The sequence below is a fragment of the Oncorhynchus tshawytscha genome, unplaced genomic scaffold (genome assembly GCF_018296145.1).
Source record: "Oncorhynchus tshawytscha isolate Ot180627B unplaced genomic scaffold, Otsh_v2.0 Un_scaffold_1341_pilon_pilon, whole genome shotgun sequence".
NCBI classification, from domain to species: Eukaryota; Metazoa; Chordata; class Actinopteri; order Salmoniformes; family Salmonidae; genus Oncorhynchus; species Oncorhynchus tshawytscha.
In genome coordinates this window covers 137,823-156,116 of record NW_024609828.1, presented here as the reverse complement: position 1 = coordinate 156,116, position 18,294 = coordinate 137,823, and the positions used below count along the sequence as shown (strand labels likewise).

Sequence of the window (18,294 nt, the reverse complement as noted above, 5' to 3'; positions counted from 1 at the left end):
CTGAATATTGGTGGGAACTGGAACATTCTGTTGCACATGTCGATCCAGTGCATTAAAATTGCCATGGATAAAATGTAATTGTGTTCATTGTCTGTAGCTTATGCCTGCCCATAACATAACCCCACCATGGTCACTCTGTTCACAACACTGACATCAACAAACCACTTGCCTACACGATTACACGATGCGTCTGCAGTTGTGAGGCCGGTTGGGCGTACTGCCAAATTCTCAAAAATTATGTTTGAGGCTGCTTATGGTAGAGAAATGGACATTTTATCTGGAAACAGTTCTGGTGGACATTCCTGTAGTCAGCATGCCAATTGCACGCTCCCTCAAAACTTGAGACATCTGTGGCATTGTGTTGTGACAAAACTTCACATTTTAAAGTGGTCTTTTATTGTACCCAGCACAAGGTCCACCTGTGTAATGATCATGATGTTAAATCAACTTCTTGATATGCCACACCTGTCAGGTGAATCGATTATTATGGTAAAAGAAATGCTCACTAACAGGGATGTAAATACATTTGTGCACAACATTTGAGAGAAGTTTTTTATGCATATGGAACATTTCTGGAATCTTTTATTTCAGCTCATGAAACATGGGACCAACACTTTACATGCTGCGTTTACATTTCTGTTCAGTGTACATTTATTTTCATACAGCAACGTTCCAAACAAAGGGAGTAGGCAAGGCAGACCAAAGAAAAATGATAAAATTAGCCACTAGGTTGAAAATGCCTTCCACGAAGCATGAAGATAAAAGCAAAATGGCTGCACGGTCTATGGGAAGTTATGAGTTCCATTTAACCATGTCCTTTTAACAATGTATGTCCACAGCACTACTGGCTCATATTCATTAGGAAACGTAATGGAAAACGTTTCAAAACAGTTGATTTTTTTAAATATCAAACAATAAGAAACATTCCCTCAGGTTTCAGTCTGCTTTGTTCCGTTTGGTGCCTAATGAACATGACCCGGGCTACTTGAATAACAGACAGGTGAGAGACGTTTCACAGAATGATTACTGTTGGTATATAGAGTTAAGGTAAACAGGTCTCACATCTTCCACTAGTAACAGCAGCACTGTATGAACACTTAACTGAAAAACCAATCAGCAAGATGACAATGACACACTCAACCAATCAAATTCGTTGTACACTACTTGGAAGGAGTTGAGGGGGAAAAATGATGTGTGCGTTTCCCTTGAATGAGTATACTTCTATTCAACAGTCACTAGCAGTTGGTCTTTAGTAATGATAGCAACAATGCGATTTTACATATCATATTTGAGATACATCAACAATAACGAGCAACACTACCATAAGGACCTCTGTAAATTGTGATGCATAGGTCCCGTATTGCATACATTCATTTATCTACTGCCCTATGGCAACTAACATTTTTTGACGAGTGATTGAAGCAAAAAAAAAAGTCATAAATACATTCTGATATTTGCACGGCCCAATCTCAGGCTTCCTCGACTCCTTTTCACACATGCCCAGCGAGAACGCATGTAGTATGTCGCCACTCATCATCACCGACAAAAATAGGTCTAGAAAATCTATATATGTGCATCTGTTTACATAAATAAATCCTCCCCCCTTCTCAGGGAGAGCGTTTGCAGCAGTAGGGCAACTGTGTATTAGACAATGTCATTTCTAATGGCATCTGTAGTAGTGAAATTACTGGATCTTCAGCACAGCAGCCCACAGTGTCAAGTTGTCCCGTACACTAGTGTCCCGCCCTGGGTCCATCCGCCTGGAGGAGGGGGGACAGCATGGGGTGATGCCCAGCTGGAGGTGCCGCTCCTGTGTAGAGGTGGACAGGAGGGTGGGTCTGGAGGTTTAGATGACTGGGCCTGAGCGGTCATTGGTGACTGTGGGACGTAGCTTGACTGCGGTGAACGGGTTCCCTCCCCTAAGGAGAAAGACGGGTTAATGCTGGTGTGATGATTTTATGACACTTGGGCCCTATTTGAACCAACCTAACACAATGGTAAATCTTAGCACTGGTGGTAACGTTACAGCTCTGGGGTGGGTCAAGAATACTTTAGCTATTTTCACAACCGGAATTCTGGACGCAGTAGGTGGCAGTGGCACGAACAGGCTGGGTCAATCAGAACGTGCTCCATGCCTAAATATGTGTTGCTTCAAGTTGTGTATTTATGTATTATGTTGTCATCAACTCCAGTTAGAATGTTAGTCTGTTATAGCCTAGTTCATTAAATAGTCTGCCCCATATTTGCTAAATATATTGAACATGTTTGCAGTCCACATTGTTCTAGTTGCATTGCTTCAATATGGAAAAACATAGTTAAACATAGGCTATAGCTGATATAGGGGCTAGGCCATTTAATATAGGGGCTAGGTCATTTAATATAGAGGCTAGGCCATTTAATATATAGGGGCTAGGCCATTTAATATATAGGGGCTAGGCCATTTAATATATAGGGGCTAGGCCATTTAATATATAGGGGCTAGGTCATTTAATATAGGGGCTAGGTCATTTAATATAGGGGCTAGGTCATTTAATATAGGGGCTAGGTCATTTAATATATAGGGGCTAGGTCATTTAATATATAGGGGCTAGGTCATTTAATATATAGGGGCTAGGTCATTTAATATATAGGGGCTAGGTCATTTAATATATAGGGGCTAGGTCATTTAATATATAGGGGCTAGGTCATTTAATATATAGGGGCTAGGTCATTTAATATATAGGGGCTAGGTCATTTAATATAGGGGCTAGGCCATTTAATATAGGGGCTAGGCCATTTAATATAGGGGCTAGGCCATTTAATATAGGGGCTAGGCCATTTAATATAGGGGCTAGGCCATTTAATATAGGGGCTAGGCCATTTAATATAGGGGCTAGGCCAATATTAATATTTAATATATAGGGGCTAGGTCATTTAATATAGGGGCTTTAATATAGGGGCTAGGTCATTTAATATATAGGGGCTAGGTCATTTAATATATAGGGGCTAGGTCATTTAATATATAGGGGGTCATTTAATATATAGGGGCTAGGCATTTAATATAGGGGCTAGGCCATTTAATATAGGGGCTAGGCCATTTAATATAGGGGCTAGGCCATTTAATATAGGGGCTAGGCCTGTTGTTAATTGCAGTCTGGACATGGACATACCAAATGTAGACAATCAGCAAGATTAAATTCACCAGGCTATTGATAAGGCCTAAAAAGACAGTGTATAAAATTAAACAATTTGTTATAATAGATGTAAAGTCCCCTGTTTTGGGGACCTGAGTGGTTCTGGTACCGGTTCCAACCAACATTTATAAATGGATATGTGGACACCATAGATTGAAATATGTATTTTACAGTTATAAGGAAATCTTAGTCGTTGATGAATTGACGATACTATATTTGGAAAGTATATAAGTCATTTCAAGCCTTATTCATACCGTTTTGTTGAATAGGAAATACATCACATTAAATATTTCATATTTGTATCATATTTGTACTGTGTACTTGAGCTTGTGTCCTGAGAAGTGACTACACCTCAGCAATTTATAACTCTATTTACCAGAAAGGGGAGATTTGAACCTTAGAGTCTGCAGTATTACTAGTTATTGTTTATGGCCCTCTCATACTAAATAATTACTTCTGGAGATTACGTAGATGACATTTTTGATTACATTACAGCTTGGTGAATCTCTTTAATACGTTTGGTTTAGAATCAAATTAAACAAAAAAAACTATACAGTTGTTTTTTTAAATCAAAAACAATATTTCTAAATAATATTGGGTCAGAAACATATAAATCGCTTCTCTCGTTCCATGGCACTGTTTGCACACGTAGGCCTAAATATCTTTACGCATAACATTCGCACGTCTAAACAAAATATTAGGCTCCTGTCAATCGTATCGTTGCTTATGTGCGAGGCAGATTTTTGTCAAAGATCCACTTGTTGATATTATATTATAGGACGGCTAAATAGTTCGGAGTGTGTCTTTGGTAATCGGACAAGGGGGCGCTCTTTGAAACTGGATGGACAGCCATCTGAACAAGTGAAATGCAGATATGTGAATAATGAAAAAGCATGAGGGCATAAAATGTCAAAGCCCTCTCAGTAGACCATTTAAAACCTCTTTATTCATAGGCTACTTTTGGGTAATTACCAGGATACAAGACACACCTATGTGATGCTGGTATACCAGCGTTGATTAAGGGGAGGGGACGCTATGCTTGGTTTTTAATTAAATTAAAGCAATCGGTTTTTTATGTTTCTAAATACGAGATTCACCGGCACAAAAGGCACATCTCTCCTTCCATGGGCACTGTGGATCATGGTTGGACAGGCTGTGCTTCCACTCTCTGTGTCATGGTTGGATAGGCTGTGCTTCCACTCTCTGTGTCATGGTTGGATAGGCTGTGCTTCCACTCTCTGTGTCATGGTTGGATAGGCTGTGTTTCCACTCTCTGTGTCATGGTTAGATAGGCTGTGTTTCCACTCTCTGTGTCATGGTTGAATAGGCTGTGTTTCCACTGTGTGTCATGGTTGGATAGGCTGTGCTTACACTCTCTGTGTCATGGTTGGATAGGCTGTGCTTCCACTCTCTGTGTCATGGTTGGATAGGCTGTGCTTCCACTCTGTGTGTCATGGTTAGATAGGCTGTGCTTCCACTCTGTGTGTCATGGTTGGATAGGCTGTGCTTACACTCTGTGTGTCATGGTTGGTTGGATAGGCTGTGCTTCCACTCTGTGTGTCATGGTTGGATAGGCTGTGCTTACACTCTGTGTGTCATGGTTGGATAGGCTGTGCTTCCACTCTGTGTCATGGTTGGATAGGCTGTGCTTACACTCTGTGTGTCATGGTTGGATAGGCTGTGCTTACACTCTGTGTGTCATGGTTGGATAGGCTGTGCTTACACTCTGTGTGTCATGGTTGGATAGGCTGTGCTTACACTCTGTGTGTCATGGTTGGATAGGCTGTGCTTACACTCTGTGTGTCATGGTTGGATAGGCTGTGCTTACACTCTGTGTGTCATGGTTGGATAGGCTGTGCTTACACTCTGTGTGTCATGGTTGGATAGGCTGTGCTTACACTCTGTGGTTGTAGGCTGTGCATGGTTGGTTGGATAGGCTGTGCTTACACTCTGTGTGTCATGGTTGGATAGGCTGTGCTTCCACTCTGTGTGTCATGGTTGGATAGGCTGTGCTTACACTCTGTGTGTCATGGTTGGATAGGCTGTGCTTACACTCTGTGTGTCATGGTTGGATAGGCTGTGCTTCCACACTCAAAATCCCTACCATTATCATCTGCGTTACTGTTAAGACCTGCTTTTTGGGGGTCTTAAAACCTCCCATTAGTGCTGCATGAAAATTATCACTTTTGCACTTGTTTTTAAGGACACACCTGTAAAATTGTAACCCCTCCCACTTCAGTGCAAGGGAGCTGATGGTAGACAGGTGAATAGCTGAACTTGGCGTTAGGGCTGGAAAATGCCAGTGTACCTGCTTTTACATGACGAAATTGCAAATTAACGTGCATTTGACACTTGCGCCTCCTTAGCGCCAACAATAGAACCCTTGTGGACTACACTGTGGGTAGAGTATATGACTGACTATTTGAAAGAAAGATTGCGTGTCCACACATGTTATTGTGTTTAAGATAGATGTGTTAATATTACCTTCATGATGCATGACTTACCCGAGGAAAAGAGGCGTCTTCCCAAACCCATTCAGTTGGGTTCCCTGTGAACAAACCCAAGAGACATCAGACCAGATATACTGTAAGTCACAAGACCCATTCACTCTCCATGATGGAATCCAACCCAACAATGATTCATTCACTCTCCATGATGGAATCCAACCCAACAATGATTCATTTACATGCAAAAATATAATTTCCATACCAAATATACACCATTTCTGGGACTTTTTGCATCTGTTGCCCATGGAGACCACACCACAGACTACCCCTCCTCAGACAGGTTTGGTAGGGCAGACTGGTGAGTGTTGTGTGTTGCCCATGGAGACCACACCACAGACTACCCCTCCTCAGACAGGTTTGGTAGGGCAGACTGGTGAGTGTTGTGTGTTGCCCATGGAGACCACACCACAGACTACCCCTCCTCAGACAGGTTTGGTAGGGCAGACTGGTGAGTGTTATGACTGACAAACAGAGACCACCTGGGTTCAAATGCTATTTCAAATCTTTCAAATACTTTGAGTGATTGCTGGAGTCTGCCTGGAGTGACAAATGGTGTGGTTTGCAACTAGACTATTGAGACTGTTCTGTTGGTTCCATTGCAACAGGTCCTCTCAATAGATAGGTGTTGAACCCAGGTCTGGAGAGGAGAATGCTTCATCACCTCAGAACACTGACACTGGAAAATGGCTCTTCTGGAAGGGACTATGTATCCCACGACCAGGATGAGGAAACACTGTCCTATTGTACTGTGTAGAGATGGGTGGGTTGACTCATAACCTGCAATCCCTGTAGTTATATTGGCGGGGAGGGGCGTGTTTAGGGTCATTCAATATTGGGTGGGTTGAATAAAGAGAAAACAATGCATTAAAAATCCATAAATGTATCATTTTTGTAGAATTCTGAGACCAAAAGGACAATGTCAGAGTTGAATTCAATAAGAGAAATGCTGTGAAAGAACAGCAGGCCAGAACAGTAGTCTAATGTTGGGGAAAGATGTGTGATGACTGAGGTCACAGTCACAAAACAGGGATTTCAAAATTACACATCAAGGGAACTGTACCGTTCAACATGGGTTAGATAGAATAGTAGTGTAAGTGAAATCTGTGTAGGTCTATAACCTCTCACATAGCTTTAATATCAACTCATAGAATTAAGCATTTCTTACAGTGAAATGATACAGCAAATGTACAGCATCATAAAAGCAGGTAGTATTTCAACCACATAAAATATGCACCCAAGCTGAACTGAAATCTTATTTTAAAAAACATGTTGGGTCTTTATAACAGCTTTTCATTTCCTTAAAACTGGAGTTATTGCATTTTTCCCCGGTCCCTAAATGTCTTTGCTTTGTAGGAGAAGCAACTTTACCCATGTCAACTAAATTGAAGCCTTCATTCTATCGATTTATGACATTATTCTGGTGAGCAAGGGTTTATTTAGTCTTCTAGGGCAACAACTACTGACAGAAGAGAAGCTGCATGTATTTAATTATAGACAACTTGACAAACAAACAGCCCACCAAAATGGCGGAAATTATAAGCAGAAACATAGGCCTATTCAAAAAGGCCAGTCAAAGAATTGTTCCTCCCATTTTCTATATTTGCAGGTTAGGATTGAGTGTGGGCCTCAGATTTTCACATATAGTCAGGCGGTTGCGGATGGGTTACTAGCAATTCGGGTGGGTGCTGGTGAACAAACTGCTGACCCACGCATCACTGGTAGTCTCTCACAGCTGTAGTGCTGGGATGCCACCACTAGAGGACAGCATTGAGCCTACAGAACAGCATTAGCCCTAGAGAGGGGTAGGCAGGCAGATGTAGCCAGACACACATTGACCTTAGTGACTGCTGTCCTAACATCCTCTTGACATCCTGGACAGATGTGTAGTTTTAATCCTAGTCCTAATCAGACTGAGTGCAGGGTGTCAGCACACACACACACACACACACACGTCATTTCTCTCGATACTTTCTGATACATTCCTGTAGTACCTCTGCTCTCGCTACGTCAGTCTCTTCTCTTTCTGTGTATTTAATCCGTTTCTCTGTATTCATCTGCCTCACTTTCTACACAAAGGGCAGAACCAGCAAGGAAGCATTTTTCTCATGGTGACAGAGCATTCCTGTGTAACCCCCACCCCTCCCTCTATCCCACCCTCTTCTCCTTCTAATTCCCTCCCCTCATTCGCTCCCTGCAGCCAAATCTGATGAATGGGGGAAAAGACTTCGCCCTTATGGCACTGGTCATACCAGCACAATAAAGACCTGGGTCCTGGAGTTTGTAACAGCAGAGTTATGGGTTTGATTCCTGCAGGGGCCACATAAACTGAATGTGTTTAGCGTCTGTTAAATGACCACATTATCAGTATTAAACATGACAAACAGACCTAGTCGTGTCCCAAAGGAGATGAAGAGAAGTGAGTGATCCCAGTTATGAAGTAACTATAATCCCATTCACAAGGATAGAGCGAAACGTGGCTGGTAGTCTGGAATGAATGACTCACCACTATACCATCCCTGCCTCCTTCAAAGACAGCCCTGGAGGTGTGTGTCATATACACACACACACACAACAATCTCTTGTCGCATACACACCGACACACAGTCCAGTCACGACACACACACCTACATACACAGAGTTACTCCACTTGTCGTGCTCTCACCTACACACAGAGAGAAACAGGAAGTGTTGTTCAGACTCACCTACACAACGAGAGAAACAGGAAGTGTTGTTCAGACTCACCTACACAGCTAGTTGTTCTTTTCATTGTATGGAAAAACATTCACAGCATGCTATTCACCTACCCACACACCCACCCTGTGTTCACCTACCCACACACCCACCCTGTGTTCACCTACCCACACACCCACCCTGTGTTCACCTACCCACCCCCCACGTTCACCTACCCACACACCCACCCTGTGTTCACCTACCCACACACCCACCCTGTGTTCACCTACCCACACACCCACCCTGTGTTCACCTACCCACACACCCACCCTGTGTTCACCTACCCACACCCACCCCTACCCATGTTCACCTACCCACACACCCACCCTGTGTTCACCTACCCACCCCCACGTTCACCTACCCATGTTTCACCTACCCACACCCACCCTGTGTTCACCTACCCACCCCCCACGTTCACCTACCCATGTTCACCTACCCACACCCCACCCTGTGTTCACCTACCCACCCCCCACCACCTACCCATGTTCACCTACCCACCCCCCACCCTGTGTTCACCTACCCACACCCACCCTGTGTTCACCTACCCACCCCCCCACACGTTCACCTACCCATGTTCACCTACCCACACCCACCCTGTGTTCACCTACCCACCCCACCCCCCACGTTCACCTACCCACACCCACCCCCACCCTGTGTTCACCTACCCACACCCCCACACCCACCCCCAGTCTTCACCTACCCACCCCCAGTTCACCTACCCACACCCCACCCCCACCTTCACCCCCACGTTCACCCCCACACCCACCCCCCCCACGTTCAACTACACACACCTTCACCTACCCACCCCCACCCCCAGTCTTCAACTACACCCCACCCCCAGTCTTCACCTACCCACCCCCCCCAGTCTTCACCTACCTACCCCACCCCCACCCCCACCCCCAGTCTTCACCTACCCACACCCCACCCCCAGTCTTTACCTACCCACCCCACCCCCAGTCTTCACCTACCCACCCCCCCAGTCTTCACCTACCTACCCCCAGTCACCCCCCACCCCCCCCCAGTCTTCACCTACCCACCTACCCACACCCACCCCCAGTCTTCACCTCCACACCCCACCCCAGTCTTCACCTACCCACCCCCCCCAGTCTTCACCTACACCCCCAGTCTTCACCCCCACCCCCAGTCTTCACCTACACACCCCCACCCCCAGTCTTCACCTACCACACCCCACCCCCAGTCTTCACCTACCACACCCCACCCCCAGTCTTCACCTACCCACACCCCACCCCCAGTCTTCACCTACCCACACCCCACCCCCAGTCTTTACCTACCCACACCTCACCCCCAGTCCACACCTACCCCCCCACCCCCAGTCTTCACCTACCCACACCCCACCCCCAGTCCACACCTACCCCCCACCCCCAGTCTTACACACCCCACCCCCAGTCTTCACCTACCACCCCCCCCCCAGTCTTACCCACACCCCACCCCCAGTCTTTACCTACCCACACCCCACCCCCAGTCCCTACCCACCCCACCCCCAGTCTTTACCTACCCACACCCAACCCCCAGTCCACACCCCCCACCCCACCCCCAGTCTACACCTACCCACACCCCCCCCAGTCCCCCTACCCAGTCTTCACCTACCACACCCCACCCCCAGTCTTCAACTACACACACCCCACCCCCAGTCTTCAACACACACACCCCACCCCCAGTCTACAACTACACACACCCCACCCCCAGTCTACACCTACACACACCCCACCCCCAGTCTACAACTACACACACCCCACCCCCAGTCTACAACTACACACACCCCACCCCCAGTCTACACCTACACACACCCCACCCCCAGTCTACACTTACACACACCCCAGTCCCCCCACAGTCTACACCTACACCCCACCCCCACCCCACCCCCCCAGTCTACACCTACCCCCACACCCCACCCCCCCCAGTCTACACCTACCCACACCCCACCCCAGTCTACACCTACCCACACCCCACCCCCAGTCTACACCTACCCACACCCCACCCACAGTCTACACCTACACACACCCCACCCCCTGTGAGTGCGCAGCGGTCTAAGGCACTGCATCTCAGTGCAAGAGGCGTCACTACAATCCCTGGTTCGATTCCTGGCTGTATCACATCCAGACGTGATTGGGAGTCCCATAGGGTGGCGTACAATTGGCCCAGCGTCGTCTGGGTATGGCCGAGGTAGGCCGTCATTGTAAATAATAACTTGTTCTAAACTAACTTGCCTAGTTAAATAAAGGTTGAATAAAACAATACAACAATGTCTTCAGGAAGCACTGTAACTAGCTGGCTTACAATTTGAGCTACAGAGGCATTTGGTATGTTATGAATTTCGAGATATGAATTATGAAAATAATTCAAGCGAGGGGTTTGTGCACAACCCTGCCTACTACACAAACCTCATCCTGTGTGTTCACCTACACTCACCCCACCTCTCACAGTATAACTGAACACATGACTCATAGATAGATTCCCCATCTCCACAGAGTGGGGCTTTGTCCTAAATGGCACCCTATTCCCTATCTAGTGCACTACTTTTGACCCGAGTCCTGGTCAAATGTAGTGCACTATATAGGGAATATGGTGCCGTTTGTGAGCATCCCAGAGCAGTGGCCACCACCTCAACCCCTGCTCTATCTCTGTGTGTTGTTTGATGAATGGGAGCAGAGCAGGCTGGTGTAGTCCAGCACTGTTAAATACAATGTGTTTCATTGGTAAAACATGTTACTATCGATGTTCCGGAACTTATTGTCTGTCTGGCTGACTCATACAGCATGAATGGAGGATAAGTACCTACTAGAATCACCTACTTCAGAATCACACACTGGGAGAGAGATGGGGGGCCGTGCCAGAGAGACAGAGGGAGAGAGATGGGGGGCCGTGCCAGAGAGACAGGGAGAGAGATGGTGGGCTGGGACAGAGGGAGAGAGATGAGGGGCTGGGCCAGAGAGGGAGAGAGATGGGGGCTGGGCCAGAGAGGGAGAGAGAAATAGGGGAGATGGGGGCCGGGCCAGAGAGACAGAGGGAGAGAGAAGAGGGAGAGAGATGGGGGCCGAGACAGACAGAGGGAGACAGAGGGAGGTAGGGCATGGATTGGGGGACAGAGAAACAATGAAAGAGACAGAAAGAGAGAGAGAGAGAGAGAGAGGGAAGTGACAGGGAGAGAGAGAGAGAGAGAGAGTCAGACAGGGAGAGAGAGAGTCAGACAGAGGAGAGAGAGAGGAGAGAGAGAGAGAGAGAGAGAGAGAAGTCAGACAGGCAGAGGAGAGGGAAGTCAGACAGGGAGAGAGAGAGAGGGAAGTCAGACAGGGAGAGAGACAGGGAGAAACAGACAGGGAGAGAGAGACAGAAAGGGAGAGAGAGAGAGAGAGAGAAGTCAGACAGGGAGAGAGAGAGAGAGTCAGAAGTCAGACAGGGAGAGAGAGAGAGAGAGGGAAGTCAGACAGGGAGAGAGAGAGAGAGGGAAGTCAGACAGGGAGAGAGAGAGAGGGAAGTCAGACAGGGAGAGAGAGAGAGAGGAAAGTCAGACAGGGAGAGAGAGAGAGAGGGAAGACAGACAGGGAGAGAGAGAGAAGTCAGACAGGGAAGTCAGACAGGGAGACAGGGAGAGAGAGAGAGGAAAGTCAGACAGGGAGAGAGAGAGAGGGAAGTCAGACAGGGAGAGAGAGAGAGGGAAGTCAGACAGGGAGAGAGAGAGAGGGAAGTCAGACAGGGAGAGAGAGAGAGGGAAGTCAGACAGGGAGAGAGAGAGAGGGAAGTCAGACAGGGAGAGAGAGAAAGTCAGACAGGGAGAGAGAAGTCAGACAGGGAGAGAGAGAGAGGGAAGTCAGACAGGGAGAGAGAGAGAGGGAAGTCAGACAGGGAGAGAGAGAGAGGGAAGTCAGACAGGGAGAGAGAGAAGGGAAGTCAGACAGGGAGAGAGAGAGAGGGAAGTCAGACAGGGAGAGAGAGAGGGAAGTCAGACAGGGAGAGAGAGAGAGAAGTCAGACAGGAGAGAAGAGGGAAGTCAGACAGGGAGAGAGAGAGAGGGAAGTCAGACAGGGAGAGAGAGAGAGGGAAGTCAGACAGGGAGAGAGAAGTCAGACAGGAAGTCAGACAGGGTCAGAGAGAGAGAGAGGAAGTCAGACAGGGAGAGAGAGAGAGGGAAGTCAGACAGGGAGAGAGAGAGAGGGAAGTCAGACAGGGAGAGAGAGAGAGGGAAGTCAGACAGGGAGAGAGAGAGAGGGAAGTCAGACAGGGAGAGAGAGAGAGGGAAGTCAGACAGGGAGAGAGAGAGAGGGAAGTCAGACAGGGAGAGAGAGAGAGGGAAGTCAGACAGGGAGAGAGAGAGAGGGAAGTCAGACAGGGAGAGAGAGAGAAGGACAGGGAAGTCAGACAGGGAGAGAGAGAGAGGGAAGTCAGACAGGGAAGTCAGACAGGGAGAGAGAGAGAGGGAAGTCAGACAGGGAGAGAGAGAGAGGGAAGTCAGACAGGGAGAGAGAGAGAGGGAAGTCAGACAGGGAGAGAGAGAGAGGGAAGTCAGACAGGTCAGAGAGAGAGAGAGAAAGTCAGACAGGGAGAGAGAGAGAGGGAAGTCAGACAGGGAGAGAGAGAGGGAAGTCAGACAGGGAGAGAGAGAGGGGAAGTCAGACAGGGAGAGAGAGAGAGGGAAGTCAGACAGGGAGAGAGAGAGGGAAGACAGACAGGGAGAGAGAGAGGGAAGACAGACAGGGAGAGAGAGAGAGGGAAGACAGACAGGGAGAGAGAGAGGGAAGACAGACAGGGAGAGAGATGGGGGGAGAGAGAGAGGGAAGACAGACAGGGCAGACAGAGAGAGAGAGGGAAGACAGGGGAGAGAGATGGGGGGGCCAGACAGACAGGGAGAGAGATGGGGGGAAGACCGGGCCAGAGAGACAGGGAGAGAGATGGTGGGCTGGGACAGAGAGGGAGAGAGATGAGGGGCTGGGCCAGAGAGACAGGGAGAGAGATGGGGGCCGGGCCAGAGAGACAGAGGGAGAGAGAAAGAGGGAGAGAGATGGGGGGCCGGGCCAGAGAGAGGGAGAGAGATGGGTGGCCAGGGCAGAGAGACAGAGGGAGAGAGAAAGAGGGAGGGAGATGGGGGGCAGAGACCGAGGGAGGTAGGGCATGGATTGGGGGACAGAGAAACAATGAAAGAGACAGAAAGAGACAGAGAGAAAAAAAGAGGGAGAGACATTGAAAGAGAGAGGGAAGTCAGACAGGGAGAGAGAGGGGAGAAGCAGAGAGAGAGAAAGAGAGAGTGTCAGGTTCCAGGTGTCAGGTTCACCCAGAGTGGAATCCAATGTAAGGCTGGGCCAGAGCCGTGCCACCAGATGTATGTACACTGAGTGTACAAAACATTATGAACATTTCCAGGACAGACTGACCAGGTGAAAGATATGATCCCTCATTGATGTCACCTGTTAAATCCACTTCAATTAGTGTAGATGAAGGGGAGGAGAGGAGAGGTTAAAGAAGGATTTTTAAGCCTTGAGACAATTGAGACATGGATTGTCTATGTGTTCCATTCAGAGGGTGAATGAACAAGACAAAAGATGTCAGTGCCTTTGAACAGGTTATGGTAGTAGGTGCCAGGCTCACCGGTTTGTGTTAAGAACTGCAACGCTGCTGGGTTTTTCACGCTCAACAGTTTCCTGTGTGTATCAAGAATGGTCCACCACCCAAAGGACATCCAGGAAACTTGACCAAATAAAATCTGTGGGAAGCTTCAGAGTCAACATGGACCAGCATTCCTGTGGAACGCTTTCAACACCTTGTAGCGTCCATGGCCAGACAAATTGTGGCTGTTCTGAGGGCAAAATATTAGGAAGATGTTCTCAATGTTTTGTACACTCAGTGTACACTGATAGCCAGGCATAATAATGGCCACACACAGCGCACGTGCACACACACACGGCCGGACTCGGGACACAGCAGAGTGTAGCCTAATGAATATTTCACCGCAGTGAAAGAAAAGAGAAGTTGAGAAGTGTATTGTCTTTCCCAGACTTCTCCATTCAACCTCTGACACAGGAGGGCCAAACATCACAAACTACAACCTGCCCTCTCTGGGTCACCACTGACCTGTACAGCCACGAGGGCAGCAGCTTATGTTTCCTCCTGTCGCTATTTCTATGTGTTTGTGATGAACAGGATGTCCAGCCTGTACTGTAGGTACAGCTAATTACACTCAAGTAGTCTCTTGTGACGGACGTCATGGAGTAGTGGGAGATGTGATTCTGGGTGCTGACATTACACTAAAAGTAGTCTCTTGTGACGGACGTCATGGAGTAGTGGGAGATGTGATTCTGGGTGCTGACATTACACTAAAAGTAGTCTCTTGTGACGGACATCATGGAGTAGTGGGAGATGTGATTCTGGGTGCTGACATTACACTAAAAGTAGTCTCTTGTGACGGACGTCATGGAGTAGTGGGAGATGTGATTCTGGGTGCTGACATTACACTAAAAGTAGTCTCTTGTGACGGACATCATGGAGTAGTGGGAGATGTGATTCTGGGTGCTGACATTACACTAAAAGTAGTCTCTTGTGACGGACATCATGGAGTAGTGGGAGATGTGATTCTGGGTGCTGACGGACGTCATGGAGTAGTGGGAGATGTGATTCTGGGTGCTGACATTACACTAAAAGTAGTCTCTTGTGACGGACGTCATGGAGTAGTGGGAGATGTGATTCTGGGTGCTGACATTACACTAAAAGTAGTCTCTTATGACGGACGTCATGGAGTGTGGGAGATGTGATTCTGGGTGCTGACATTACACTAAAAGTAGTCTCTTGTGACGGACGTCATGGAGTAGTGGGAGATGTGATTCTGGGTGCTGACATTACACTAAAAGTAGTCTCTTGTGACGGACGTCATGGAGTAGTGGGAGATGTGATTCTGGGTGCTGACATTACACTAAAAGTAGTCTCTTGTGACGGACGTCATGGAGTAGTGGGAGATGTGATTCTGGGTGCTGACATTACACTAAAAGTAGTCTCTTGTGACGGACGTCATGGAGTAGTGGGAGATGTGATTCTGGGTGCTGACGGAGATGGAGTAGTGGAAGATGTGATTCTGGGTGCTGACATTACACTAAAAGTAGTCTCTTGTGACGGACATCATGGAGTAGTGGGAGATGTGATTCTGGGTGCTGACGGACGTCATGGAGTAGTGGAAGATGTGATTCTGGGTGCTGACATTACGCTAAAAGTAGTCTCTTGTGACGGACATCATGGAGTAGTGGGAGATGTGATTCTGGGTGCTGACGGACGTCATGGAGTAGTGGAAGATGTGATTCTGGGTGCTGACATTACGCTAAAAGTAGTCTCTTGTGACGGACATCATGGAGTAGTGGGAGATGTGATTCTGGGTGCTGACATTACACTAAAAGTAGTCTCTTGTGACGGACATCATGGAGTAGTGGGAGATGTGATTCTGGGTGCTGACATTACACTAAAAGTAGTCTCTTGTGACGGACATCATGGAGTAGTGGGAGATGTGATTCTGGGTGCTGACATTACACTAAAAGTAGTCTCTTGTGACGGACATCATGGAGTAGTGGGAGATGTGATTCTGGGTGCTGACGGACGTCATGGAGTAGTGGAAGATGTGATTCTGGGTGCTGACATTACGCTAAAAGTAGTCTCTTGTGACGGACATCATGGAGTAGTGGGAGATGTGATTCTGGGTGCTGACATTACACTAAAAGTAGTCTCTTGTGACGGACATCATGGAGTAGTGGGAGATGTGATTCTGGGTGCTGACATTACACTAAAAGTAGTCTCTTGTGACGGACATCATGGAGTAGTGGGAGATGTGATTCTGGGTGCTGACATTACACTAAAAGGAGAGCCAGGGTAGTGAGGGTTAAATCACATGTCACATCGAAGAGGAACTGGCGGCCCCAGGACCAACTGAACACAATGCAGGGCTTCTCCATGTCTTTTAGGGGGTTTAAGGAGTCTGGCTTCAATAGCTGTTTCTGCTTTAGTGAAATGGGATGGAGGGATCCTGCATAGCTTTACATTAATTGGGACTTTCACTGCTTGCTTGGTTCTATGTAGCATTTTGCACAGGGAATACAGGAGTTGTTTGACCAGAGTTATCTTCTCATCCTCATCTCACATCAATACACACATGTACATGTTATAGCTTGCACAAGTTTAAACAGGATACAGAGTTTCTCTGGTTGTATGCCTTCAGCCAAACCAACGCCAGCAGGTGTTTAGGTTTCTTACCATGAATTTCCATTCAGCCAGGATCGGGAAGCACAAACAACCTCGGATTGGCCTTTTGCACTTTGAAAACCCACAACTTTGACTGATGGCTTTGAATACATGCAAAAGCAAGAGTTAGTTGAGAGCATTGCTAGAGTGTAGGTTGAGCATTAGACACGCATGGCATGACCCACAATGCATTGGAACTACTTTACACCTGCAGGCATTGCCAACACTTCTCTGTCATTCAAAACTACTGTATTTTAGCTTAAACAACCTCCAGGCTAGGCCCAGCCCTGTCCTACTCTACCGCAGCCCAGCAGCCCCTTAGTGGGACAGAGGCTCCCAGACGCAAGGGTGTCCAACAGTCAGGGAATGTATTACTATACTGTATTACTATACTATATTACTATACTGTATTAAAATACTATACTGTATTACTATACTGTATTACTATACTGGCTCAAGGGGAAATCCTCTTATCCACAGTCTTATACAATGCTATGATCTGTTATACTGTACCATACAGTAACATCTTATCTTATCCTATCTTATCTTATCCTATCCAATACAGGTTTCACAAATATGAGGAGGCATCAAATACTGTATAGACAACCTTTAGGGAATTAGGATGTGCTAATGGTTTGATGTGGCTTGTAATCAGTAAGTGCTGTTATTAAGTGTTTATTAAGTATTGTTACGGTGTTATATAGGTGTTATTAAAATAAACATATTATGTGCAGACAGGAAGCACATGTAAACATCAGCCAACTCTCCTGTTTACACAACTGACAATGGAGAAGGACTGAAATGATCCAGAACCGCAGATAAGGTCATGTACTTAGTACTATACAGTCACTAGCTATCAGCTCTGGTAAGGTACTTAGTACTATACAGTCACTAGCTACCAGCTCTGGTCAGGTAGCTAGTAACTGTATAGTACAAAGTATCAGCTCTGGGCAGGTAGCAAGTAACTGTATAGTACTAAGTATCAGCTCTGGTCAGGTAGCAAGTAACTGTATAGTACTAAGTATCAGCTCTGGTCAGGTAGCTAGTAACTGTATAGTACTAAGTATCAGCTCTGGTCAGGTAGCAAGTAACTGTATAGTACTAAGTATCAGCTCTGGTCAGGTAGCTAGTAACTGTATAGTACTAAGTATCAGCTCTGGTCAGGTAGCTAGTAACTGTATAGTACTAAGTATCAGCTCTGGTCAGGTAGCTAGTAACTGTATAGTACTAAGTATCAGCTCTGGTCAGGTAGCTAGTAACTGTATAGTACTAAGTATCAGCTCTGGTCAGGTAGCTAGTAGCTGTATAGTACTAAGTATCAGCTCTGGTCAGGTAGCTAGTGACTGTATAGTACTAAGTATCAGCTCTGGGCAGGTAGCTAGTAACTGTATAGTAGTAAGTATCAGCTCTGGGCAGGTAGCTAGTAACTGTATAGTAGTAAGTATCAGACCTATATCCATCCTGCCCTGCCTATCTAAGGTCTTCGAAAGCCAAGTCAACAAACAGGTCACTGACCATCTCGAATCCCACCGTACCTTCTCCGCTGTGCAATCTGGTTTCCGAGCCGGTCACGGGTGCACCTCAGCAACACTCAAGGTACTAAACGATATCATAACCGCCATCGATAAAAGACAGTACTGTGCAGCCGTCTTCAT

General features: G+C 47.0%; 1 protein-coding gene across 1 annotated transcript in view; it reads right to left on the bottom strand.

Annotated features, from left to right (window-relative positions):
* Positions 1 to 620: 620 nt before the first annotated feature.
* Positions 621 to 18,294, bottom strand: part of baiap2l1b (BAR/IMD domain containing adaptor protein 2 like 1b) — a 75,300-nt gene continuing 57,626 nt past the window's right edge. The window contains exons 14-15 of the mRNA XM_042319205.1: positions 5,678 to 5,721; positions 621 to 1,919 (exon numbers count right to left, since the gene is read on the bottom strand). Coding sequence (XP_042175139.1) covers positions 1,847 to 1,919; positions 5,678 to 5,721 — 117 coding nt within the window. The 3' untranslated portion in view covers positions 621 to 1,846. The remainder of the gene's footprint in view (positions 1,920 to 5,677; positions 5,722 to 18,294) is intronic.